General features: G+C 37.9%; 2 protein-coding genes across 5 annotated transcripts; both read left to right on the forward strand.

Annotated features, from left to right (window-relative positions):
* The first annotated feature begins 121 nt into the window (after positions 1 to 121).
* On the forward strand, positions 122 to 3661 carry LOC123875821. The gene is made up of 3 exons (XM_045921867.1): positions 122 to 293; positions 569 to 768; positions 2576 to 3661. Exons 1-3 carry the CDS (start codon positions 122 to 124, stop codon positions 3581 to 3583), a joined length of 1380 nt encoding a protein of 459 aa, XP_045777823.1. The 3' UTR covers positions 3584 to 3661.
* A 12202-nt stretch (positions 3662 to 15863) lies between these two features.
* LOC123875556 lies at positions 15864 to 23791 on the forward strand. Of its 4 annotated transcripts, none has more exons than XM_045921439.1 (2): positions 15864 to 16071; positions 17154 to 21660. In XM_045921439.1, the coding sequence occupies exon 2, from the start codon at positions 17169 to 17171 to the stop codon at positions 21447 to 21449; it is 4281 nt and encodes a 1426-aa protein (XP_045777395.1). In that variant the 5' UTR covers positions 15864 to 16071; positions 17154 to 17168; the 3' UTR covers positions 21450 to 21660. The 4 variants fall into 4 exon arrangements, with proteins under 4 accessions (XP_045777395.1, XP_045777392.1, XP_045777393.1 ...); XM_045921436.1 differs by lacking the exon at positions 15864 to 16071 and adding an exon at positions 23782 to 23791 and having other exon boundaries at positions 16111 to 21482; XM_045921437.1 differs by lacking the exon at positions 15864 to 16071 and adding an exon at positions 16111 to 16344 and having other exon boundaries at positions 17157 to 21660.
* Positions 23792 to 24126: the final 335 nt, after the last annotated feature.

A 24126-nucleotide genomic window follows, 5' to 3' on the forward strand; every position in this document is an offset into this window, starting at 1 on the left:
TGACCCTCCAGAGCTGGATGAGGAGATTCTAGTTCTATTGGGAGAAACGCCTTCAAAGGATAAAAAGTATGGACCAGACATTCGAAGTGAGTTAGCAGTGCGTTGGGAGCACATTGCCACAATGGGCTTATCCAAAGATGTCAAAAAGGAGCTATTGGAAAGACATCTTGTGCCAAAGAATTGTACTAAAATTGATGCACCAAAACTAAATCCAGAGATTAAGGCTGCTTTATCGGATATGCTCATTAAAAAGGATAAGGCGATAGAAAATAAGCAAACGCAGGTTGCAGCAGGTATATCGTGCATTAGCCAAGCTCTCACACGTTTGTTCTCATTAGAACACAGAGATCAATCCGTGATAAAATTATTGATCGAGGCCGCTCAACTAATGTGCGATACACAGTATAAGAAGCTTCATATGCTCTACAATAAAGAAGGATATCAAAGATCAACTCTTTAATACGGAAATAGACGGCTTCTTGTTTGGCGAAAAGTTGTCCGACACACTCAAGGCTGCAAAAGCAATATCAAAATCGGGTGCTGAGATAAAAATAATCCCACCCGCAAGAAAAACCCCCCAGCGCAGAAACTGAGACCGGCTCCTGTCCAAACTTTAAACCGGAAGCCTCCGTTCCCGGCAGTTCGGCAAGCGGGAGCAGCGAGGAGGTACGAGCCGACAGCCACGACGACATCGCGCTCACGGCAGCCGCAGCAGCAGCAGCAGCCGCCGCGCTCTCAGCGTCCCCCACGCCCGCGCCGCTAGACCCGGTACGTTCCGCGGGACGTTTGTCTTATTTTTATAATCAGTGGCGACTGATAACTAATGATCCAGTCATACTATCGTGGGTGAAAGGATACGAAATTCCATTCTCAAAAACAGTTTTACAATCTCACGAACCGAGTTCGCGTTTATTATCAACATCTGAATCCCTTGAATACAAATTGGCTATCAGAGATCTAATGAATAGCGGTGCTATATCACAATGTGATCCATGTGAAGAACAGTTTCTTTCTAGTTATTTTCTTATTAAAAAACCCAATGGTAAGAATAGATTCATATTAAATCTGAAGGCCTTAAACAAATACATCACAACAGATCACTTTAAAATAGAAGATTTAAGGACAACATTAAAACTAATATCAAAGAATAGTTGGATGGCCACTTTAGATTTAAAGGATGCCTATTTCTTAATAGCTATAAATCCTAGTTATAGAAAGTACCTTCGATTTAAATTTGAGGGAGAATTGTACCAATTTAATGTTTTACCATTTGGCCTGAATATTGCTCCTTTCGTCTTTACAAAACTATTAAAGCCGGTGATGTGTTTACTCAGATCTTTGGGCTACTTGTCAACTATATATTTAGATGACATTGTATAATTTCTAAAGCTTATCAGATTTGTCTAGAAAATATTTTACATACAATCAATATTTTAGAGTCCTTAGGTTTTATTATCAATGTAAAAAAGAGCTGTATAACCCCAAATACTGTTTGCAAATATCTCGGTTTCCTGATTGATACGAAAAAATTTCACGTTAGTCTAACTGAAGAAAAACGACATTTAATTAAACAAGAGTTAGAATTATTTAAACCAAAAACTCGTTGTAAAATAAGACATTTTGCGCGGTTGGTAGGGCTCCTCACTGCGGCTTGTCCCGCGATTCAGTATGGTTGGATGTATACCAAACAGATGGAAAGATGTAAATATCTTGCTTTGTATAATTCGGATAACTACGATAGCTACATGTCGCTTCCTCAGTATTTGCAGGATGATTTTAAGTGGTGGTTAAAATCTATTGAAGTGACAGTCAATCCCATTAAACAAGATAGCTACTGTCTGGAAATTTTTTCTGATGCTAGTAAAACAGGGTGGGGGGCGGCATGCGGTGGGGAGACCGCCAGTGGTCAGTGGAGTAGTTCAGAATCTGTCAAACATATCAACTATCTAGAACTACTCGCGGCTTTCTTAGGCCTTCAGATATTCGCAAAAGCATTAAAAAATTGTCAGATTTTATTGCGTATTGACAACACAACTGCTATTTCTTATATCAATCGTATGGGGGGGGTTAGGTTTCCACATCTTACAGAAATAACAAGATCTATATGGCAGTGGTGTGAAGCTCGCGAGATTTTCGTGTTCGCTTCATATATATGTTCCAAAGACAATGAAATAGCAGATGCGGAGTCACGAAGATCCCATCCAGACACCGAATGGGAGCTAAAAGATCTTGCCTTTGAAAAAGTTGTACAAGTTTTAGGGCAGCCACACGTTGACCTTTTTGCATCTAGAATAAATAATAAGTGTAAGAGATACGTCTCATGGAATAGAGACCCCGGCGCATTCGCTATAAATGCATTTACATTAGACTGGAAAGATCTATTTTTCTACGCTTTTCCTCCATTTGCAGTTATATTAAAAGTTTTAAGAAAAATAATAACAGATCAGGCTGAGGGTATAGTCGTGGTTCCATTTTGGCCCACGCAACCCTGGTTTCCGCTATTTCAAAGCCTTCTCTGTTCTGAACTAATTCAATTTGATCATAATGATAATGTATTATTATCTGTTTCCAACAGCCATCCCAAGCTGACGTTGATTGCAGGGAAGTTATCAGGACGGCATTACTGAAGAGGAGTGTACCACCGTCATCTTTAAATATTATGATAGCTTCCCTGTCAAAAAATTCAATAAAACAATATGACGTCGCTATAAGACGTTGGGTAAGCTTTTGTAGAAAAAACAATATAGATATATATGAAGCGTCAACTCCAATGGTTATTTATTTTCTAACTGAACTGTTCCAGTTAGGTTTACAATATGGATCATTAAACAGTCATCGCTCCGCTCTATCGTTGATCCTAGGATCGAGAGTAGGGTCTGATGACCGCATTACTAGGCTTTTCAAAGGTTTCTATAGACTCCGTCCGCCAGCCCCAAAATATGATATAACATGGGATCCAGCCGTAGTTTTAGAATTTTTGGCAAATTGGTATCCAAATAACAATTTAAATTTAGAATATTTGACTAAAAAGGTCGTCACTTTACTCATGCTAGTGACTGCACACAGAGTACAGACTATCGGAAAAATAAATTTAGATAATATAACTATTAATAATAATCATCAGTTAATATCAATAAAAATACATGATTTAATAAAAACGTCACGTCCAGGTTCAGCTCAACCTTATCTAAATATTCCTTTTTATAAAGACCGACCAGAGATATGTCCAGCGAAAACGTTGGTAACATACATCGATAGGACGAAACCTTTAAGAAATAATGAAAAAGTCTTATTCATCAGTTTTAAGAAACCACATAAATCAGTATCTACAAATACTATTAGTCGGTGGATAAAAGACACGCTATCAGTTAGCGGAGTTGACACTTCTATATTTTCTGCTCATTCCGTTAGACATGCAGCGACCTCTGCAGCTTATAGAAAAGGTATCAATATTGATACAATACGAAATACAGCAGGCTGGAATGGCAACTCCAGGGTATTTGCCAGATTTTATCATAGAGATATTCAGTGTAATCAATCTAATCAGTTTGCTCTATCAATCCTTAATACCGAAGCTGATTGAAATGTAAAAGTATTTTACTAATTTTACTTTTATAATTAATATAACTAAGTATAATATTATGTATTGTATGTACTCTTTGTACTTGGATACGGATGAAGTAACCGTACTTGTGTTAAGATCATTTTTAGTTTTATTAGCTTGTAATAATAGATAATTTGATAATTATAACATTATTAAACCTAGAAGTGTTTTAATATTTCACTATCTTTCAAAATCTACAATGTATACCTAATCTCAAAGGACGAAGCAATGAGGTATAATTGATGATTAAACGAACTTACCTGAAGTGAAGTTCTATCCCAATTATACGAGTTGCTTCGTCCGAAGAGATTAGGTCCCTCCCAGCCCTAGGACCCCTGATAAGTGAAATATTAATGTTCGAGGCAGGCTTTCAACTAAATGAGGAAAATTGGTGACGCTCCAGAGGTACCAACATGAAATACAAAAAATAGAAATGCAGATTTTCTGCTTTCAAATAAGTGGTAAAAAGGCAATACTTAGACGTATTACTACAATGTATACCTAATCTCTTCGGACGAAGCAACTCGTATAATTGGGATAGAACTTCACTTCAGGTAAGTTCGTTTAATCATCAATTCTACGTGAATTACTACGACTACCTTAATAGTCTACGTGATCAAAGTTGCGGGAATCAGATAGATCTAATTAATACTATGCCTACCATCTGTCGTTTGCTAGTTTTTCACGGTCCATCCATTTAAACGATTTCAAAGTTTGGTATAGAGATATTTGGCATCCAGGGGATACCGAACCAGTGGTAAATTATTTTGACGATTCAAAAGCACTTGTAAAAGTTTATTTGAATAAAAATCTATTCTATTCTATTCTATAGACTTTGCCCGGAAAATCAAAAAGTTTTACGTCGAGCCTCGATAGCTCAACGGTTGAGGAGCGGACTGAATTCCGAAAGGTCGGCGGTTCAAACCCCGCCCGTTGCACTATTGTCGTACCCACTCCTAGCACAAGATTTACGCTTAATTGGAGGGGAAAGCCTAAATCCACATGGATGACGACGTGGTGCAGAGATAGCTTGAATCCTGTACAAGATAAAGCTTACTTTTTATCCCGGTAGATCGAAGAGTTTCTTGGGATTTTTAAGAAATCTAAGAACCTCACCTAGAAAGGATGTTCAAAAGTTTTAAAGAAGAAACCAAGGCGGGTGAGCTAGTTTTTCTAAACGAGGTTTACCGAGTGAACGTTGTAAATTTAATTTAGAGCGACTCTACGATTTTGTCTAGTAACGTATCTAGATAGGTATTCCAACTGGTCTACGTCATAGACAAAAAATCTAGGTCAATACAGGAACCTCGATGCGCCGCTTACGATATTTCGTTTACTTTATTTACTAAAAAATCCTGTAGTTTTTGCCCGGCGTAAAAAAATTTGAAGTGGATTCCAGATAATTGGATTTCAAAAGGAGAACAAAGTTTAAATATTTTGTGAAGAAATTTTACTAAAAACAATTCGATTATCCTTGGCTATATAGAGAGTAACCCTTATAGCTTAGCTTAACTTACTTAACTTATTAATATAATATTAAATATAGGTATATATAAGTCTTTTAAAAATTCCTTGCGACTTGGTACTATCCAACACTAGCTTAGCTTTTCCTTTCAGCAAAGGTTGCCTGGTAGAGATTGCTCCATGCAATAAGGCCGCCTTTGCACACAATTGTTTTTTTTTTTTGTTTTCTTCTTTCTGTGTTGTGTTCCTTTATATATGTTTTTGTGTACAATAAAGTGTTCTATCTATCTATCTATCTATCTTAACCAGCCTAATTATGACCTTAGCCCTTTTAAGTGATGATAATATTACAGTGTAGCAAAACTCTTTGGTCTGTATTTGAGGTTATTGCTTACGGTGTATGGTTAGCCTTGCAGTTTAATGACTAAAAATGGATGAAAATGGTAGTAGGTAGCTAACTGTTTAATATGTATAAAATATAATTAAAATAGACAGAAACATCCCAACAATGTTGAATTAAAATTCAAAGCGACGTGTTCCATCAAGTTGATAAAATAAATTCAAATACAAAATGTTTAGGTATGTGCTGAAAAAGCAGTTTCCAATAACAAATTTCAAATAAAACAGTAAAGTATATTCAACAGATTTATATCAGCTCATCGCTGTATACAGGAAAAAAGTCATTTAAATACTAATGTTAGTTTCTTCAAAAGCACTTGTAAGTTGATATTTTAATAAATAGCAAGCTGATAATATTGTTAAAAAAAAAACCTTATCACTTCCCTCGACCGTAGCTGGCAATTTGTCCACTTAGATGCTCTTTGGTATGACTTTCATTTTAAACCTCTTTACCAGTTGAAAGAATTTCCGCCTAAAAATGTTTTTTTTCTTTAATAATAATAACTACTCAAATAATTACTGAAGCATCATCATCATCATTATTAACCAATATATGCCCACTGCTGGACATAGGTCTCTTGTAAGGACTTCCATACGCCTAGCTCTTGCGCCGCCTGAATCCAGCGGCTCTCTGCTACTCATTTGATGTCGTCTGCCTAGATTTTTATTTATTTTTATGTATAATAGTTTTTGATTTATCGTGCGAAATGTTGGAAAAAATACCCGAGTACGGAACTCTAAGTGCGCGAGTCTGACTCGCACTTGGCCGGTTTTTATCCCGTAAAATCAAAGAGTTCCTACGGGATTCTTAAAGGCTCTTCAGTTTATCCAATTTATATGAAATGGTACAGGGGTAGTTGGCGTCCTGGAAATTGACAGAGGCAACTTTTTATCCCGGAAAAGCAAAGAGTTCGCACGGGGTTTTTAAAATCCTACATCAACGCGGATGAAATCGCGGGCATCATCTAGTATGAATAAATGAATGAATGAATATACTTTTATTGTACACCACAAAATATATACAAGTGTAAATTAAAAATTTATAACACCTCCGACAAGTGAAGGTTACAGTAACTAGAAAAGTGCTGATAACTTTCAAACGGTTGAACCGATTTTCTTGGATTATAGCTAAGAACACTCTCGATCAAGCCACCTTTCAAACAAAAAAAACTTAATTAAAATCGGTTCATTAGCTTAGGAGCCACAATGCCACAGACAGATACACAGATACACACATCAAACTTATAACACCACTCTTTTTGGGTCGGGGGTTAAAAAACAATTTATAAAAGCCATAATGTGTTTTTAATAGTATCACGTTCGTTCTAAAAGAAGCACCGTCTTGTTTTGATCATTCTAACGAGCGTTAGAATATTAGATGGCGAAAGCAGGGGGGTGGGCGTCCCTGATTTCCCAAGGGACCAGTCACAGATTCAATACCAGTCAATCCCAAAAATATTAATATTTTATTGCGTTTATTTTGATTGTGTGTATTTTGTATTCTGTTTTATTTGCTAACCTGTTTATTTTACCTTTGACATGTTTGGATTTGACTAGGACATTACTATTTATAATGTTTGTGTACACCACAGAATTCTGGAATTATATTATATTATATAGTACGGGACAGGTCGAGATGGCAATCGGAGCTATGAGGCGGGGGGACACCCCGTACACCCGCTTCTATTCCGCACCGGGCTATTGTCATGGCGGCTTTTTTAAAATTTTTATTACATATTTGTTGTTATAGCGTCATTAGATATACACATTTTGTGAAAATTTCATCTCTCTGCCTATTACGGTTCACGAGATACAGCCCAGTAACAGACAGATAGACGGACAGACAGTGGAGGCTTAGTAATAGGGTCCCGTTGGCACCCTTCTTCGGGTACAGACCCCTAAAAAAATGTGTCTGTCTGTCTGTCTGCTACCTTTTCACGACCCAACAGTTCAACCGATTTTGACGAAAGGTACAGGGTTAGTTTATATCCCGGGGACGGACATAAGCTACTTTTTATCCCGGAAAATCAAAGAGTTCCCACGGGATTCCCAAAAACCTATCCGCTTAACCGATTTGTATGGTTGGTACCGAGGTAGCTTGCGTCCCTGTAATTGATATAGGCAACTTTTTATCCTGGAAAATCAAATAGTTCCCACGGGATCTTTAAAAACCTAAATCCACGCGGACGAAGTCGCGGGCATCCTCTAGTAAGGTATAAAATTACGAAGCGGAAATATCGTCATTTGATTCCGCAGATAACCGAAATAGTCTTGCCAAATTCAGACATAAATCCTACAAGTTACAAAAATATTATATTTCGTAGCGCGAAAAATTCCACAATAACACCACAAAAAGCCATTTTGTTGTTTAAAAGCGTCACATTGTGTTTCCAGCACGCAGCCGAACAAAAGGGGGTGCCTATAATACTTAAACGAATAAACGAACGCGCTCTCCCAGGGGAGACGTTATACGAAGAAAAACTTCTAGCAAACTACAAGACTATAGGGTCCAAAAAATAATTATGACAGACTAGCTGATGTCATGACTTCGTTGGCATGGATTTAGGTTTTCAAATAGCGTGGGAACCGTTTGATTTTTCGGAATAAAAAGTAGCCTTTGTCACTTTCCAGATCTTTAACCATACTCATACAAAAAATTCCGTCGATCGTCTTTGTTGCGACGTGATTGCAGCATAAACCAACAAACTAATAAACCAAGAAACAAACACACTTTCGCATTTATCATAATATGGGTAGTGATATTTATTAGGTTATCATCATCATTGACCCATCACCGGTCCACTACTGAGAACAGGTGTCCTCTCAGAATGAAAAAGTTTTATTTAAGCATATTTATTAGTTACATATTGATAATCTAACTATGCTACAATTTCACCTAATGGTATAAGATGGAAGCACACTCATTTTGCAATTGTTGCCTATGCTACGAAAAATAAAATTCACCGCTAGTATTAGCGGTGATAGATACTGAATTTCGATTATCCCTGCATGAAATAAGTAGAATTTATATCAGATTAGAGATTATAATTATTATAGAAGCAAGTCAAACCTAAAAAAAATTAAGGGTGTAGACTGTAGGCACCTCTGAGATAAATCAGAGTGTGCATGTTTAAGTTCCTGCATAATTGTGCAATATAAATTCCATTTTACTCTTAATATTTTTGTCATTTTTACATGTTTTGCTCGCAAGTAATTTGTGACGTCAATTTGACAGCTCTACAAACAGAAACTGTCTGATTTGGTTGAAAAAATTGGACTCACGAGTAACAAACGGTCTGTTAAAACCAATGAAGTGCCTAGCTGATAAACTGATTTTGACAAAGTTTGGCAAAGAGATAAGCTATCTCTGTGCCATCCTGGAAACGTTCATTTGACGATATTTATTTTACAAATTCCTGCGGAATTTTTAGTCTAAATGAAGGAAAACGGTGATAGTAGTTAAACCCTCGTAGCTTTAGTTTTAAGTTACGTAATTAATTATCACCACTATATCGTACAAATTTAACAATTTCGACCATCAAAAAGAGTACAATTGTACCTACTTTGAATAAATGATTTTGACTTTGACTAAAATATCCATTCTGCATGCTGGTTCCCCTGTACAATTCACACGGCTACTTTCAAACGTGTAACTCGACGACTAACGTGTGCCGTGTTGATGGTGCTCAGAGCTGTCCGCCGGGGGTTTTACGAGTATAGCACGCAATTTCATACCCTTTGTATAACCACTTGTGTAAAAAATAAAACCTAAACATTAGTGTAAAACTGGTGTAAACATACTGACAAGCTGAGGGCCAGAAATGAGGAATGGTCTTTTTATATAATGTAAAAAAACCGGCCAAGTGCGAGTCGGACTTGAACACGAAGGGTTCCGTACCATCGTATAAGTAATAAAAAAAATTGATTTTTTATAATGTAACCACAAGTTTTCGGAATTTTCCCTCCGTCACTTACTCCATACAATCGTAGCTCCAATTTCATTTGAATATTAAGCAACCAAAGTCCATGAAATTTTGCAGACATATTCTAGAAACTAATACCTAGGGTGTTTTAGATTTTTCTAAAAATATGTAGTTTTAAAATTACAGGGGCTCAAAGATTTGTATGTGAATTTTTAAGACCGCGTAACTTTGAAACCGAATAACTTAACGGAAATCTGGAAAACCACAGACATAGATATTAGTTCCCGCAACGTTTCTACAAAATTCCATTGAGTACGATTAGTCAGTATTCCAATGAGAGACGAACTACGCTTGTATGGAGCGAGTGACGAAGAGACCCCTATTAAATTGTGATATAAGACATTACGACTTATCTGCTAAATGATTCTACGTTAACGGAATGTATCCTATAGGTTTTGATTCCTTGACCGGTCTTGACAGACACAATAGACAGACAGACAACGAAGTGATCCCACAAGGGTTCCTTTGTTCTTTGGAGATACGGAACTCTAAAAATTAATTGGATGCATAATTTTAATGAGAAATGATAAATGAATGTCTCTTTTCGTAGGTAAATGTCCACACTACAGTAAGGGTGGGTGGTGCAACGCGTTCTTCACGTAGATGCAATATTCTGGCTTAACCATTGGTTTTTTTTATTCTGATATATGCTAGGCCTTAACTGTAATCTCATCTGATGGTAAGGGATGATGCAGTCTAAGAGGAAGCGGACTAACGATCATAACTTAAAAACTACGTTAGTACTTACTTCTAACTAAAAACTACCTTGTAGGCGCCCTAATGCCTACATGTGCAGCATTCCAGGTCCAGACGCACCTCCAGGAGATGCCGTCCAGCCTACAAGTCAATACGCTGAGGAGGGTGTTGGTACTTGTTTTTAACCCCCAACCCAAAAAGAGGGGAGTTATAAGTTTGACGTGTATCTGTGTATCTGTCTGTGGCATCGTAACTCCTAAACTAATGAACCGATTTTAATTTAGTTGTTTTGTTTGAAAGGTGGCTTGATCGAGAGTGTTCTTAGCTATAATTCAAGAAAATCAGTTCAGCCGTTTGAAAGTTATCAGCTCTTTTCTAGTTACTGTAACCTTCACTTGTCGGGGTTGTTATAAATTTTTAATTTAGACTTGTGCTATTATTAAACGTTGACGTGTGGGTTCACAGAGGACGCGACTACTAAAAAATCTCCCCGCCTAAATTTTGCCTCTTGGCCTATAGAGAAATCCGCCCCTGCCAGCATTCAAACATGTCGACCCGTTAGCAACGTTAGGCTAGTTTAACAATCTCAAATTCCTAATCTGTACTGCGGCTAACTATTAAGAGGGCTCTCTCCGTCACTCGTTTCATACAAACATAGTTCCAATTTCATTTGAATATTAAGCAACCAAAGTCCATGAAATTTTGCAGATATATTCTGGAAACGAATATCTATGTCTGTGGGGTTCCAGATTTCTGTTAAAATATTCGGTTTCAAAGTTACGCGGTCTTAAAAATTCACATACAAATCTTTGAGCCCCTGTAATTTTAAATCTACATATTTTTAGAAAAATCTAAAACACCACAGACACAGATATTAGTTTCTAGAATATGTGTGCAAAATTTCATGGACTTTGGTTGCTTAATATTCAAATGATATTGGAACTACGATTGTATGAAACGAGTGACGGAGAGAGCCCTGTTAACTTCCAACCGGAACTCCGGTAGCATCAATCACGCACAACTGTTGTTGGAGCGACGTAATAATCACTGGCTGCGATCTAGCCGTGGCGGGTTCGTTAGTCAGTCAGTCAGTTAGGTTTCTGTTCCAATTACAGCGCTGAGTAGCTAATCAAAGTCTAGGGAGTTGTGTAATGAAAATGCAATCTATTCTCCATAGACTTAATGGTTTGACCTAGATGCGATAGTTAATATCAGTCGAAGCGTTTTCAAATTCAAACTTTATATCTTGTAGCACAACTTGTGGTATTTATATTGCCTTTATTAACAAAAAGAAGATACACAAAATCTAATTCTCTAATCTAAACCTAATTAGGGAGTGCTCTGAAGAGCTGTTTGACCTCATTCCTCCCTCTTTCTTCTACAACCACACCGCACGCCACCGCAAGCATTTTCACCCTCACCACCTGGTGCACATCGACCGCCCTTTGTGCCAGATCTCTTTTCCACGCACATGCAAACAGTCGAATCAACTCCCATCGGCGGTGTTCCCACTAGATTACAACATGGGGTTATTCAAGGGGCAAACCAATAAATTCCTGAAAGCTGGCAACGCATCGGCGGTATCTGTGGTGCTACAAATGTTCATTGGCGGCGGTAATCACTTAACACTAGGTGACCTATCTGCTCGTTTGCTCGCTATTTAAAAAAAAGTTATGTTGTCTACGATATAAAAAAATCTTTGTGGGGTTGAATATTCGCTTTTATAATTATCATCATAATGATCAACCCATCACTAGCTCCCTAGTTACAAAACAGTCTTAAGGTCATAGCACACATATCAACTCGGGCCGTCGAGTATTCTTTGTATGAAACTCCTTACTGTAACGTACACTAATCGGAATCGAATCTCACGGGACAAGGTCCCGAACCATGGTGCAGTGCGTGGTAGCGCGTGGTGGCATGTGGTAGCGTCGCCAAGCCGTAGCCAAATCGACATACCTACTGGGACTGCTGATCCGCTTTAACATTAGGTTGACGCCTGGTTGATGGTAAGACTAAAGGCAATATGGTGACGATCCCTTTCCGAGTTGATACGTGTGCTTTGACCTTAAAACGAAAAATGAGGTAAGACTACCTTCAAAATTCAAATCAACAAGTCCAAAGTTGAACAGGGGCTGTCTTGACGCCGGCGAATCAAAATTAGATTCCTAACTTCGACGTGACGTCTTAATTTCGCTTGATATTTAGCGAAGAGGTAATTTACCCTAATTTTTATATAGAGCCTAAAAGCTGTTATCTCTACCCATATAATACCTAATAAATGCGAAAGTGAGTTTGTCTTCAATCACGTCTCGACGCTCAACGGATCGACGTGATTTTTTGCATAGAAATGATCTATGAATCTGATCTATAAAGTTACAGTATAGTTAAAGATCTGAACTTTGATTGAGGATCGGTCTCCGCTGAGCTGCGTTCGGCTGGTCGGAGCATTGGAGAATGACATAGACTACTAGTCCTGCAAAATCTAAGAGTTTCCACAGGATTTGTAACAACCTAAATCCACGCGAACGAAGTCGCGATCATATTAACCCATTTGAGGCCAAACAAAAACTAGAAGGGTAACCTTAGTTTTTTTTTTAGTTTATTAATTATTAGCAATACAAAGATACAAAAAAATAAGAAAATAGTCTTAATAAATATTTTTCAGGATTTTACAGGGGTGTACCCAAATTGGCACAATGGCCACTTAAGGGTCAAAATTCGTAATACAAGCTTTGTCATAGCGAACTGTTTTCTTGCGTTTTTACGACCCCAACGGAGTAATTTTGGCAAATGATACAAGGAATATTCTAAAGAAGCTTCTCAGGAACGTGATCAGCGCCGTCTAGTTGTGACGATGGGCGAGCAGAGTGGCTTTGGATTGATTCCTTGAGAGCGATTCTGGCTAAACTTCGTCGAGATAATAATTCGATCCATGGGGTAGTCTTTATAGGCAATCGCTATAGGCATTTCATATTGTCATGTCAATCATGTAAGTGAATGAGATCCACTACTATTTTTGCCATGAATGCCGATTCGATACAGCAATTTTGATTGGTCCATTTCGTCCACTCCATTCATGCCCTTGTTCAAGATTTGGAACAAATGTGGAGTTTTTCATACGATTTTCGTTCAGAATTCAATCGTAAGATTCTGTGTTAGTTTTTAAATAACTTGCAGTACACTTTCGCAAAACTGAAACATTCAAAATGGATTGATTTGGTCCAATACTAAGCTTTTCAGTTTGTGGCGAACTGATTCTAATTAGAACTCTTTTGACAGCCAACGACTCGTCGTCACTCCAGAAAGAGTACCTACCAACATTGTGAACAAATCTAAATAAAATAAAAAAAACTTCGGACTCACTCAGCAACTTACACATCAGCGCCCAGCCCAAACTCTTGGATCGAGAAAGCTGAAATTTTGCATAAATGTTTCTTTTATAACGTTGATGAAGAATAAGGTCGTATTTTGCAAAATTCCCACGGGAGCTAAGCCGCAAGTGGTCGCTAGTATTTCCATATTTCCAACAACGTCATTTGGCAAGCTTGATGGAGTCTCGTTGTCATCAGACCCTACTTCTTCATCAGTAACGGCGTCAACCTTTCGTAGATTTATAGCGAAATCATACTTCAAACTGTTATCTCTATCTTCTAAGATCGAATTATTAGCTTCCTCTTATCTTCAAAGGTTGTATTTGGCACTATAATGCCTTTTCAGGTCATCTTGATAATCTGTAAAAATTGATATATTTAGTGTTCCAGTACTATACTTGTGGCCATTGTACCCAAATTGGTACAGTAATATTTCAAGTCCTATAAAATTTTATATACTTAGTATAAGTAACTAAAAAAGCTTGCAAATATTTAGGAATTTATTGAATTTGACAAAATATAATTATTATTGATGAAATATTTTATGTATATAAAATTATAATTATAAAACTATACATACCTCCACATGTCTCTCGATAACGAAATTTGATGGATCGTTACTAAAATAATACTGATGATAATTTTTTTATTTTATTTTATATTCAATCACTGCACTTTCAACTACTCATAAATGTAATAATATATTAACTAAAGTCAACACTTTTTTTATTTCACTTCAATAAGTAAGTGTTCCCAAATTGGTACGGCGGTCAAGAATGGGTTAAGTGAGTTTTGTTTAAATTATGGCTTTGACTTTGACTTTGAGACAATTCATATACCGAAGACAATAATTGTTATAACATAATAATTTATTTATAACACTAGCTGACGCCCGCGACTTCGTCCGCGTGGATTTAAGTTTTCTCGAAATCCCGTGGGAACTCTTTGGTTTTCCGGGATAAAAAGTAGCCTATGTGCTAATCCAGGATATTATCTATCTCCATTCCGAATTTCAGCCAAATCCGTCCAGTAGTTTTTGCGTGAAGGAGTAACAAACATACACACACACACACACACACACATACAAACTTTCGCCTTTATAATATTAGTGTGATTAGTTTATATCGGGAAAAATATCATTAATTTTATAACACTATTAAAAACTAAAACAAGTTTCCCAGATTAATTAACAGAGTTTAGTGCAGCCAACGCTTAGAGAAAAATAATTTCCTCATTTCAACGTCTAGAAAAATAAAACTTCTAGTACTCCAATTAGTCTTGCAATGATTTACGAAATTGTATTGTGCTTCAAATTGCTCACGATGCAACTTTGATTCTTCATTCCAAAACTTATCGGAGTTCTTACAACATAACAATATGTTTGGAGCTGCAAAAATCAACTTTATCGCTTCGTAATAGGGGTTTTAAGAAGTGTAAAAGATAAGTTTGTTTTTAGATCGAGCAGGTCCGTAGTTACGCTAGTTTGCAAGACTTGGAGTGTACCCAAAATAGTCCCTACTCCGCATTCACAAGAACTGTTCAGACAGAAAACGGGAATTTGTCTTCAGATAAAGCCCTTAACAGACAAAGTGTGACTGCCAGAGACCAGTCCACAAAAGTGTATGTATATTTTACAGGAAAATGTCTGTACCATTTGTACGGTCTGTACAAATGTACAGACCGAGCAGCACTGTACAATATTAAAAGCTGTGGTGGAGTGAACTAGAGTGAGGAAGCTCACTCAATCGGCATCAGCTGTCAAACATTAGGTATTTAACACTAGGGATGACGTGGAATCCAAGATTTAAAAATCACACTATCACACTAATATTATAAAGGAGAAAGTTTGTGTGTGTGTGTGTGTGTGTGTGTGTGTGTGTGTGTGTGTGTATGTTTGTTACTCCTTCACGCAAAAACTACTGGACGGATTGGGCTGAAATTTAGAATGGAGATAGATTATACCCTAGATAAGCACATAGGCTACTTTTTATCCCGGAAAATCAAATATTTCCCACGGGAATTTTAAAAAACCTACATCCACGCGAACGAAGTCGCGGGTATCAGCTAGTATTATAATATTCAACACCCTTAGGGGTGGCTCTTTCAAAATCAATGTTCAACACAGTATGTCACACAGCTAGTCGTTTAATGGTCTACATTTGTTTTGACAGGTGAAGCCTCAAGGTTTTGTTACAACTTTCAAAACTGTCGTCGAGTGTGGCTGTGGTGAATACCCTGCGTTCACGCGTTGAGTGTGTTAGGGTCTTTGTTGGAGTTTTTGAATTTTTACATGGCAACCCTTTACGTCGTTGTCAAATGTCACTTCTATTTTAATATTGCACATAATTGTAACCTAGCTTTCTGTTTCCACGCCTTTTATAAAAGTTGATCCTTGTATTTTGAATTTTCTTTATTACACTAGTTGAACCAGTTAATTTTTTATATTTTACCCCAACATTTTGGTCCTTCAGACAACCGAATAGTTTTAATACTAGAATACAATATTTCAAGGATCGAGAGTCGAAGGAATCGCCAAAAGGGATATCGTTTTGTCAAGCAAGTTGCCGCCATCGATGTATACTTAGTTGCCACGCAAGCTGTGACTGTTCTTCAGTGCGGACTGTTCTATAGTTTCAGCCAAGAATCTAGTGATTGTGATATAGTGTATAGGCTTATCGTTCGCTTCCCGGTATGGCCGAGAAAAAGGAGCTAATTAAGAGACGGGCCAGTTATAAAGGACGGTTAACAGCCTTCTCTAATTATCTAAATAGTTTGAACGACTCATTAAGTCAAAGTCAGCTGAATGAGCTGCAGTTACGAGTAGGTAAGATTGAAGCCCTATATCAATTCTATGATGAAATTCAAACCAAGTTGGAATGTTTGGTGGACGACATGTCAGTGCAGTTAGCAGAAAGAAATGAATTTGAAACTTTATATTTCTCTTTAGTTTCAAAGTCACAACAAAAATTAGCCAAACAGTCAAAGGATAGTGACAATTTTAGTAATCATTCTTCGTCAGCCACCAACAATCACAACTTAGTTAAGTTGCCTACTATTCAACTGCCAAAGTTTAGTGGTTCATATGAGAACTGGTTAGAGTTTCATGACACCTTTACAAGCCTCATTCATTGCAATGATAATATAGATAATATAAACAAATTTCACTACTTAAGAGCTTGTTTAGAAGGGACTGCAGCCGTCGTCATAAAGTCTATTGACTTCTCCGCTGATAATTACTCTGTAGCCTGGAGCCTACTTTGTCAACGATTTGACAACAAGAGGTTATTAATTCAAAATCATGTTACAGCACTGTTTAATATTGATTCTATTAGTAAAGAGTCGTCTCAATCGTTAAAGCGTCTTGTTGATCAGGTAAATAAAAACCTGCGGGCCTTAGAGTCATTAGGTCAATCTGTAGATAATTGGGATGTATTATTAATACACATATTAACTCACAAGTTAGATACTAAAACTTTTAGAGAATGGGAAGAACATAAAAGTCGGTTGGATAAAGAAATGCCTATTACGTTGAGTTCATTCACGGAATTTATTAAAATACGGGCAGATTTACTTGAAACTTTAGAATTGTCTCGCAATCATCATTCATTAATGAAACATAATACTAACAATCAGCAGAAAGTCAAAAGCATGGTGTGCAACACTTCGCCATCAAGGTCCAGCATAGGCACCACTTCGAGTGACTCGTCTCCATCCAGTTCGCCATCCAAGAAGTGCCCTAAGTGTTTTGGTGATCATTTCTTGAGCAACTGTTCCCAATTTTTGGATCTCAGCGTTGAGCAAAGGTTAGAATTATTGCCAAATTATAAAATATGCTACAATTGCCTTCAGCCAAATCATTTTTCAAATCGGTGTAAGAAAAGTGGGTGCCGTATATGCAAAAGAAAGCATAGCTTTCTTATTCATAGGTCAGAGAGTTCACGCGACAAGCAAGCTCCAGTGAGTACCTCTACGGCTAACTCCACCACACCGGCTTTGCCCACATCCGCTTCCTCGAACGGAGAGTCAGGCACAGGCACTAGTGTTGCCTTATCTACTTGCATTTCGACACGCAATCAAGATGTGCTCTTATCTACTGCTTTAATTAAAGTGTATGATGCACAGAATTGCGCGCATACTGCACGCGCTGTTTTAGACAGTGGGAGCACATCCTGTCTTATGACTAAGAAATTAAGTAGCAAGTTAAACTTACCTCGTACCCAAGTTAATAGATCGGTACATGGAATAAATAATGCTGCGTCTCGTGTCCATGAATGTTGTCGAGTGCCAGTAGAATCATTTAAAGATAATTTTAAAACAAAGATTAATTGTTTTGTGATGCAGTCACTCACTGACTACGTTCCAAGTAGTCATGTTAACATTTCTGAATTAAATATTCCTAGTGACATACAGTTAGCCGATCCTGCCTTCCACACTCCGTCTGAGGTTGATATGATTATAGGCGCTGACCTATTTTGGGATATTTTAGGTTCTCAAAAAATCATCCTTGGTCGTGGCAAGCCGATTTTGTGGGAGACAAGATTTGGATGGGTCGTTGCCGGTCCAGTCAGCTATGTATCAAAATGTTTATTATCCCCTAGTATTCAATGCAATTTTAGTGCAATTAACGGCTCAACTCGTGTTAACGATGACATTGAAACCAATTTAATGCGTTTCTGGCAGCTCGAAGAAGTTGGCCTTAAGTCATCGTACTCAGAGGAAGAGCAAGCATGCGAGGATCATTTTGTTAAAAATACAACTCGATTACCAGACGGTCGATTTTGTGTTAGATTACCTTTAAAACAATCGGCCAATGTTCTGGGTGATTCCTTGCCGCGCGCTAAGCATTGTCTCCTTTCGTTGGAAAAACGACTCAAGCGGGATACGTTATTTTGTGAACGGTACCGAGACTTTATGTCCGAGTACTTGAAGTTAGGTCACATGTCCGAATGCGATAATCATTTACGCAATCTGGGTTATTTCATACCTCATCACGGTGTCGTGCGCGAAAGCTCTCTGACTACTAAATTGCGCGTGGTTTATAATGCCAGCAGTCCAACTACTAGTAATATAGCACTTAATAATATTTTAATGGTTGGGCCTACTATTCAGGATGATTTACTATCTATCTTATTGCGCTTTCGATGTCACAAAATTATTTTAGCCGGAGATGTAGAAAAGATGTATCGAAATGTAGTCGTACATCCAGATGACAGACATTTGCAACAGATTATCTGGCGAGATAATCCTTCTGAAACAATTAAATGTTTTCAGTTGAATACCGTTACATACGGTACAGCTAGTGCTCCTTTCCTCGCAACTAGATGCTTAAAACAAATTGGCCTAGACTGTGAAAATAAACAGATTAGCGAGATAATTATTCACGATTTTTACGTGGACGATTTATTAACAGGTGCACAAACTTTGCAAGAAGCTTTAGATATTAAAAATAAAGTAACCAGTGAGTTAGCTTCTGCAGGTATGCCACTCCGGAAGTGGAAATCAAATAATTCACTGTTAATGACCGATGAATCAAAACAATCCTCGGTTGATTTAAACATTGGAGCTCTGGAATGCAGTAAAACTTTAGGTCTATATTGGAATAATTTATTAGATCAATTTTATTTTCAGATTAACTGTAACATTCCAACTGAAGCTACAAAACGGTCTATACTTTCAGTAATTTCACAAATTTTTGATCCGATGGGATTACTGACCCCTTGTACAGTCACAATGAAAATTATGTTACAGAAGCTTTGGCTTCATAAATTATCATGGGATGAGAAGTTGCCCCTTGATTTATATAAGCATTGGGTAGAAACAGCAAAACGTTTACCTATTTTAAACGATCTGAGGATTAACCGTCGCGTTGTCATTGATGATCATGAGTTCATTGATTTACATATTTTTTCAGACGCTTCTCAACTCGCCTATGGTAGTTGCGTGTACGTGCGAAGTATAAACGATCGTGGTGAAGTTCTCGTTAGTTTGCTGTTAGCCAAAAGCAGAGTGAGTCCTTTGAAGCCCACCACGATACCACGTCTCGAACTTTGCGGAGCGTTGGCTAGTGTTCGCCTGTACGAAAAAGTGACAAAATCGCTGCGAGTTAAAGTACGTAAAACCTTTGTTTGGACCGACTCAATGATTGTTCTAGGCTGGCTGAAAATGTTGCCAATTAAATTACAGCCTTTTGTTAGGAACCGAGTCGCGGAAATTCTGGAAGTTTCGGGTAAAGCTGCCTGGCGTCATGTTCCGACTGATTTAAATCCAGCGGACCTTATATCGCGTGGTTTAGACCCAGCCTTAATGCAGGCGTGTAGCTTGTGGTGGTCCGGTCCTGAGTTTCTAAAACAAGATGAAAATCAGTGGCCATCAAATCCCGAGTATAATAATTCGAAATCACTTCCTGAAACTAAAGAAGTCACGTTACATACAAACGTTGAACCTACTCAAAGTTTGATTGATTTTAGTCGTTTTTCAAATTTTTCACGTTTGAACCGAGCTATTGCATATGCTCTTAAATTCATTAATAAATGTAAAAAACAAACTTGTGATGAATTCTTAACAAGCAGTGACTTACAAAATGCATTGAATTTAATTATTAAAATTTCTCAAATGGAGTCTTTTTCAGAGTATCAATTATTAAAGAATGACAAAAAGCTGCCTAAAAATAGCACTTTAAATAAATTTAACGTCTTTCTAGATGAAAACCAATTGATGCGCGTAGGTGGTCGTTTAGACAATTCAGATTTTTCTTATGATAAGAAACACCCAATCATTCTTCAGTCCTCACATCTTGTTACTAGGTTGTTATTTAAGCACGAGCATAAACGACTTATGCACGCAGGGCCACAACTGTTATTGGCTTCTATTCGCGAAACCTACTGGCCTATTGGTGGTCGCAACTTAGCAAAGCTTTGCTATCGTAATTGCGTTCGGTGTAATCGTATGAGAGGCAAGGTAGTTCCGCCTTTAATGGGAAACCTTCCATCAAAACGGGTACAGGCAGGTGGTTACCCATTTGAAAACGTCGGCATTGACTATGCAGGGCCAATTTTATCGGCTAGTCGTCAAGGCAGAGGCTGTAGACTTGTAAAGGTGTACATTGTGATTTTTGTATGTTTCGCTACGAAAGCAATGCATATTGAATTAGTAGGTGACCTAACTAGTAATAATTTTCTTTCTGCGGCCCGGCGTTTTATGAGTCGCCGTGGAAAATCAAAGAATTGGTATACTGATAATGGCTCTTCATTTATCGGCGCATTTAATGAAATTAGTAAATTTTTAAAAAGTAACTGCAGCTCATTGTCAGAAGACATTGCCAATGAGGGTGTCAATTTTCATTTTCTGGCTCCATATGCTGCTCACCAAGGTGGCCTTTGGGAAGCGGGCGTTAAGTCTGTCAAATTTCACTTACAACGCGTATTGGGTAATTGCCATTTAACGTACGAGGAACTTAATACTGTGTTAGTTCAGATAGAAGCAATCCTCAACTCGCGCCCGCTTACACCGTTATCTACGGAACCTGACGATCTGATGCCGTTGACACCTGGCCACTTCATCATCGGCCGACCTCTTACGTCGTTGCCAGCACCAAACTATGTGAACAGCGCCACATCACAGTTAACAAGGTACCAAAGATTGGAGCAGCTTCGACAACACTTTTGGGCTCGGTGGAGCAAGGAATATATTGCCGAATTACAAAAGCGAGGAAAATGGCGCACTGGTCAAGGAGCCCTCAAAGTGAACGGCCTTGTATTATTAAAGGATGACCAGTTACCGCCTCTAAAATGGAAATTGGGGCGCATAGTTACCTTATATCCTGGTGCTGATGGCATAAGCAGAGTGGCAGATATCAGAACATCTACTGGGATAGTACGTCGTGCTTTTAGTAAGATATGTCCATTACCAGATGACGAAATTTCCTGTTGAAAGCGAGCTTCCAACGCGCGGGGGGATGTTGGAGTTTTTGAATTTTTACATGGCAACCCTTTACGTCGTTGTCAAATGTCACTTCTATTTTAATTTTGCACATAATTGTAACCTAGCTTTCTGTTTCCACGCCTTTTATAAAAGTTGATCCTTGTATTTTGAATTTTCTTTATTACACTAGTTGAACCAGTTAATTTTTTATATTTTACCCCAACAGTCTTTAAACGATAGCAGTTGCGGCCGATCGAGTTTCGCCTTTTTAGGGTTACAATAAGGATCTCCTCGAAATGGTGATTTGTTTCGTAAGACGCATGTCTGGCAGCGGTCTTGTAAAGCGAAGAATTACAGAAACTCGAAGTGTTTTCTTAGCCGAATTTTAAGTGAAGTTTTCTCGCCTTGAAAATTCCGATCACGTAATTTGTAGAAATAACGCTACGAATTATAAAATACTTCTGCTTTGACGAACTCCCTGGCTGTTGAACATTGTTCTTATAAACGGGATGTCCTAGATTCGATTCCCGGAAATTCTCGGGATGACGGCGTTTCACTGCGGGCATGCACCTCTAATTTTCGGAGTTATGTGCATTTTAAACATTTTAAATCACTTGCTATAGGGTAAAAAAAACATCGCGAGGAAACCTGCCAAAAATCTCAGCGAGAGTTAGCCATTTTGAGTCACCTTCTACGACCGATAACAAACGAAACTATGTTTTTGAATTAAACTAGCGGCACGCTATGATGACCGGTTTGACGTTTGTCCGCTCATGAAGTTCCGTATTAATTGATAACGACTTTGAAGGAAATAATTGTATTACTTTATTGACGATAGTGATGTGCAGAGATTCATAAATTTTATCGAATGTAGTTTTAGGTTTAGGACTCAAAATTTATTTATTAAATTGATTTCTTAAATGTATACAAGTGTAGAAAAATCAGTTTGCACCATTTAAGGGGTGAATGTACTTGTGAATATGAACAATTTTCACTATTTTGCGATTTCAGAGGTTTGTCCAAACCTCTGAAATCGCAAAAAAATATCAATAAATTTTTAAAAATGGAATCTAATACGATCGTCACATAGGATCGCTGGCTAGCACAACTACTACCTCCGGCAAACTCGCGTCAATGCTCAATGCAAAACAAAGCAGTTTCGAATTGACGTTGCTTCGAAAAGTATAAACTGTCAGTGCAATGCGATTGTGATATAGTTTTGACCTGGCTTTGGATTTCAAATATTGATACTGCATTACTGTTGACCCTTGCTCGTTAATTTGGACTCTGTTCAAGCCCTTTGTTGTGGATTTCGTCGATATGACCGAACGTACGCAGAGAACTGTTCTAAATAGTCAGACACGTGAGTTCGTAATACGCCTTCGTAACTATTTCGATCGTGAAGCTCAAAATGGAGGGCCAATTTTACCTATAACGTCAGTGGTTGAACGCGTAGCTGATGCGCTTAATATTGGACAACGAACTGTTAGACGGATAACTAAAAAAAAATATGGCGAGACTGGCACAGAAGAAAATAAACTTCACACACCAAAAAAGAGAAAACGAGCAAAACCAGTCGTAGGCATCGATAGCTTTAATGCCGATGCTATCCGAAGACATGTTTACGGCTACTATTTACAGAAGGAGTATCCAACAAGAAAAAAGTTGGTGCATTCACTGAAGGAAGCTGGATTATTCTTCGGTGGGGAAAGTTCTTTAACGAAGATTTTGAAGACCATTGGATTTCGATACAAAAAATGTAACAAACGCAAAATATTGATGGAAAGATTTGATATAGCGATGGCAAGGTATACTTTTTTACGGCAAGTGAAAGAAATCAAAAATTGGCAAAATGTTGTGTTCTTGGATGAAACATGGCTTAATGCTAACCATACTGTAGGCCGTTCTTGGAACGATGACACAGCAGCATCTACTTCCAAAGTTCCTGTAGGAAAAGGATCGCGACTTATAATTTGTCACGCCGGAACCATCAACGGGTTTGTCGAAGGTTCTCTCATGGCTTTTGCGTCAAAAACCACTGGAGACTATCATGAAGACATGAATGGAGAAAAGTTTACTGAATGGTTTACCTCAATGTTGTGTAGCCTCCCTGAACCATCTATTATAATTATGGACAACGCCCCATACCACTCGATGCAAATTGACAAGCCACCTGCCCAATCCCAAAAGAAAGCTGATATCGTCGCATGGCTTCGTAAAAATGGCGTAGATGCAAACATGAATATGTTAAAAGCGGAATTAGTACGTCTTTTAAAAGAAAACAAACCAACCAAGATCCGATACGTCATTGACGAAATAGCATTAGAACATGGGCACAGAGTTATACGGTTACCGCCTTACCATTGTGAGTATAATGCGATTGAGTTGGTGTGGGCTCAAATTAAGGGATATGCTGCAAGACACAATACAGAACCCCCATTTACCACAAAAAAAATGCTAAAATTATTAGAAGAAGCTTGTGAACATGTGACTAAAGGAGACTGGGAAAAGGTTGTGAATAGAACTGTTAAATTAATAAGGGAAGATTATGAAAGAGATGTGAAAATAGATAATATTATAGAAAACGAGCATATAATTATTAATGTATGTGATGATAGCAGTGACGACAGTGAAAATAGTAGTATGGACGAATCTGATTAATTATGGCCTTTTGTGTCACCTTTTT

Source organism: Maniola jurtina, chromosome 20 (genome assembly GCF_905333055.1).
Source record: "Maniola jurtina chromosome 20, ilManJurt1.1, whole genome shotgun sequence".
NCBI classification, from domain to species: domain Eukaryota; kingdom Metazoa; phylum Arthropoda; class Insecta; order Lepidoptera; family Nymphalidae; genus Maniola; species Maniola jurtina.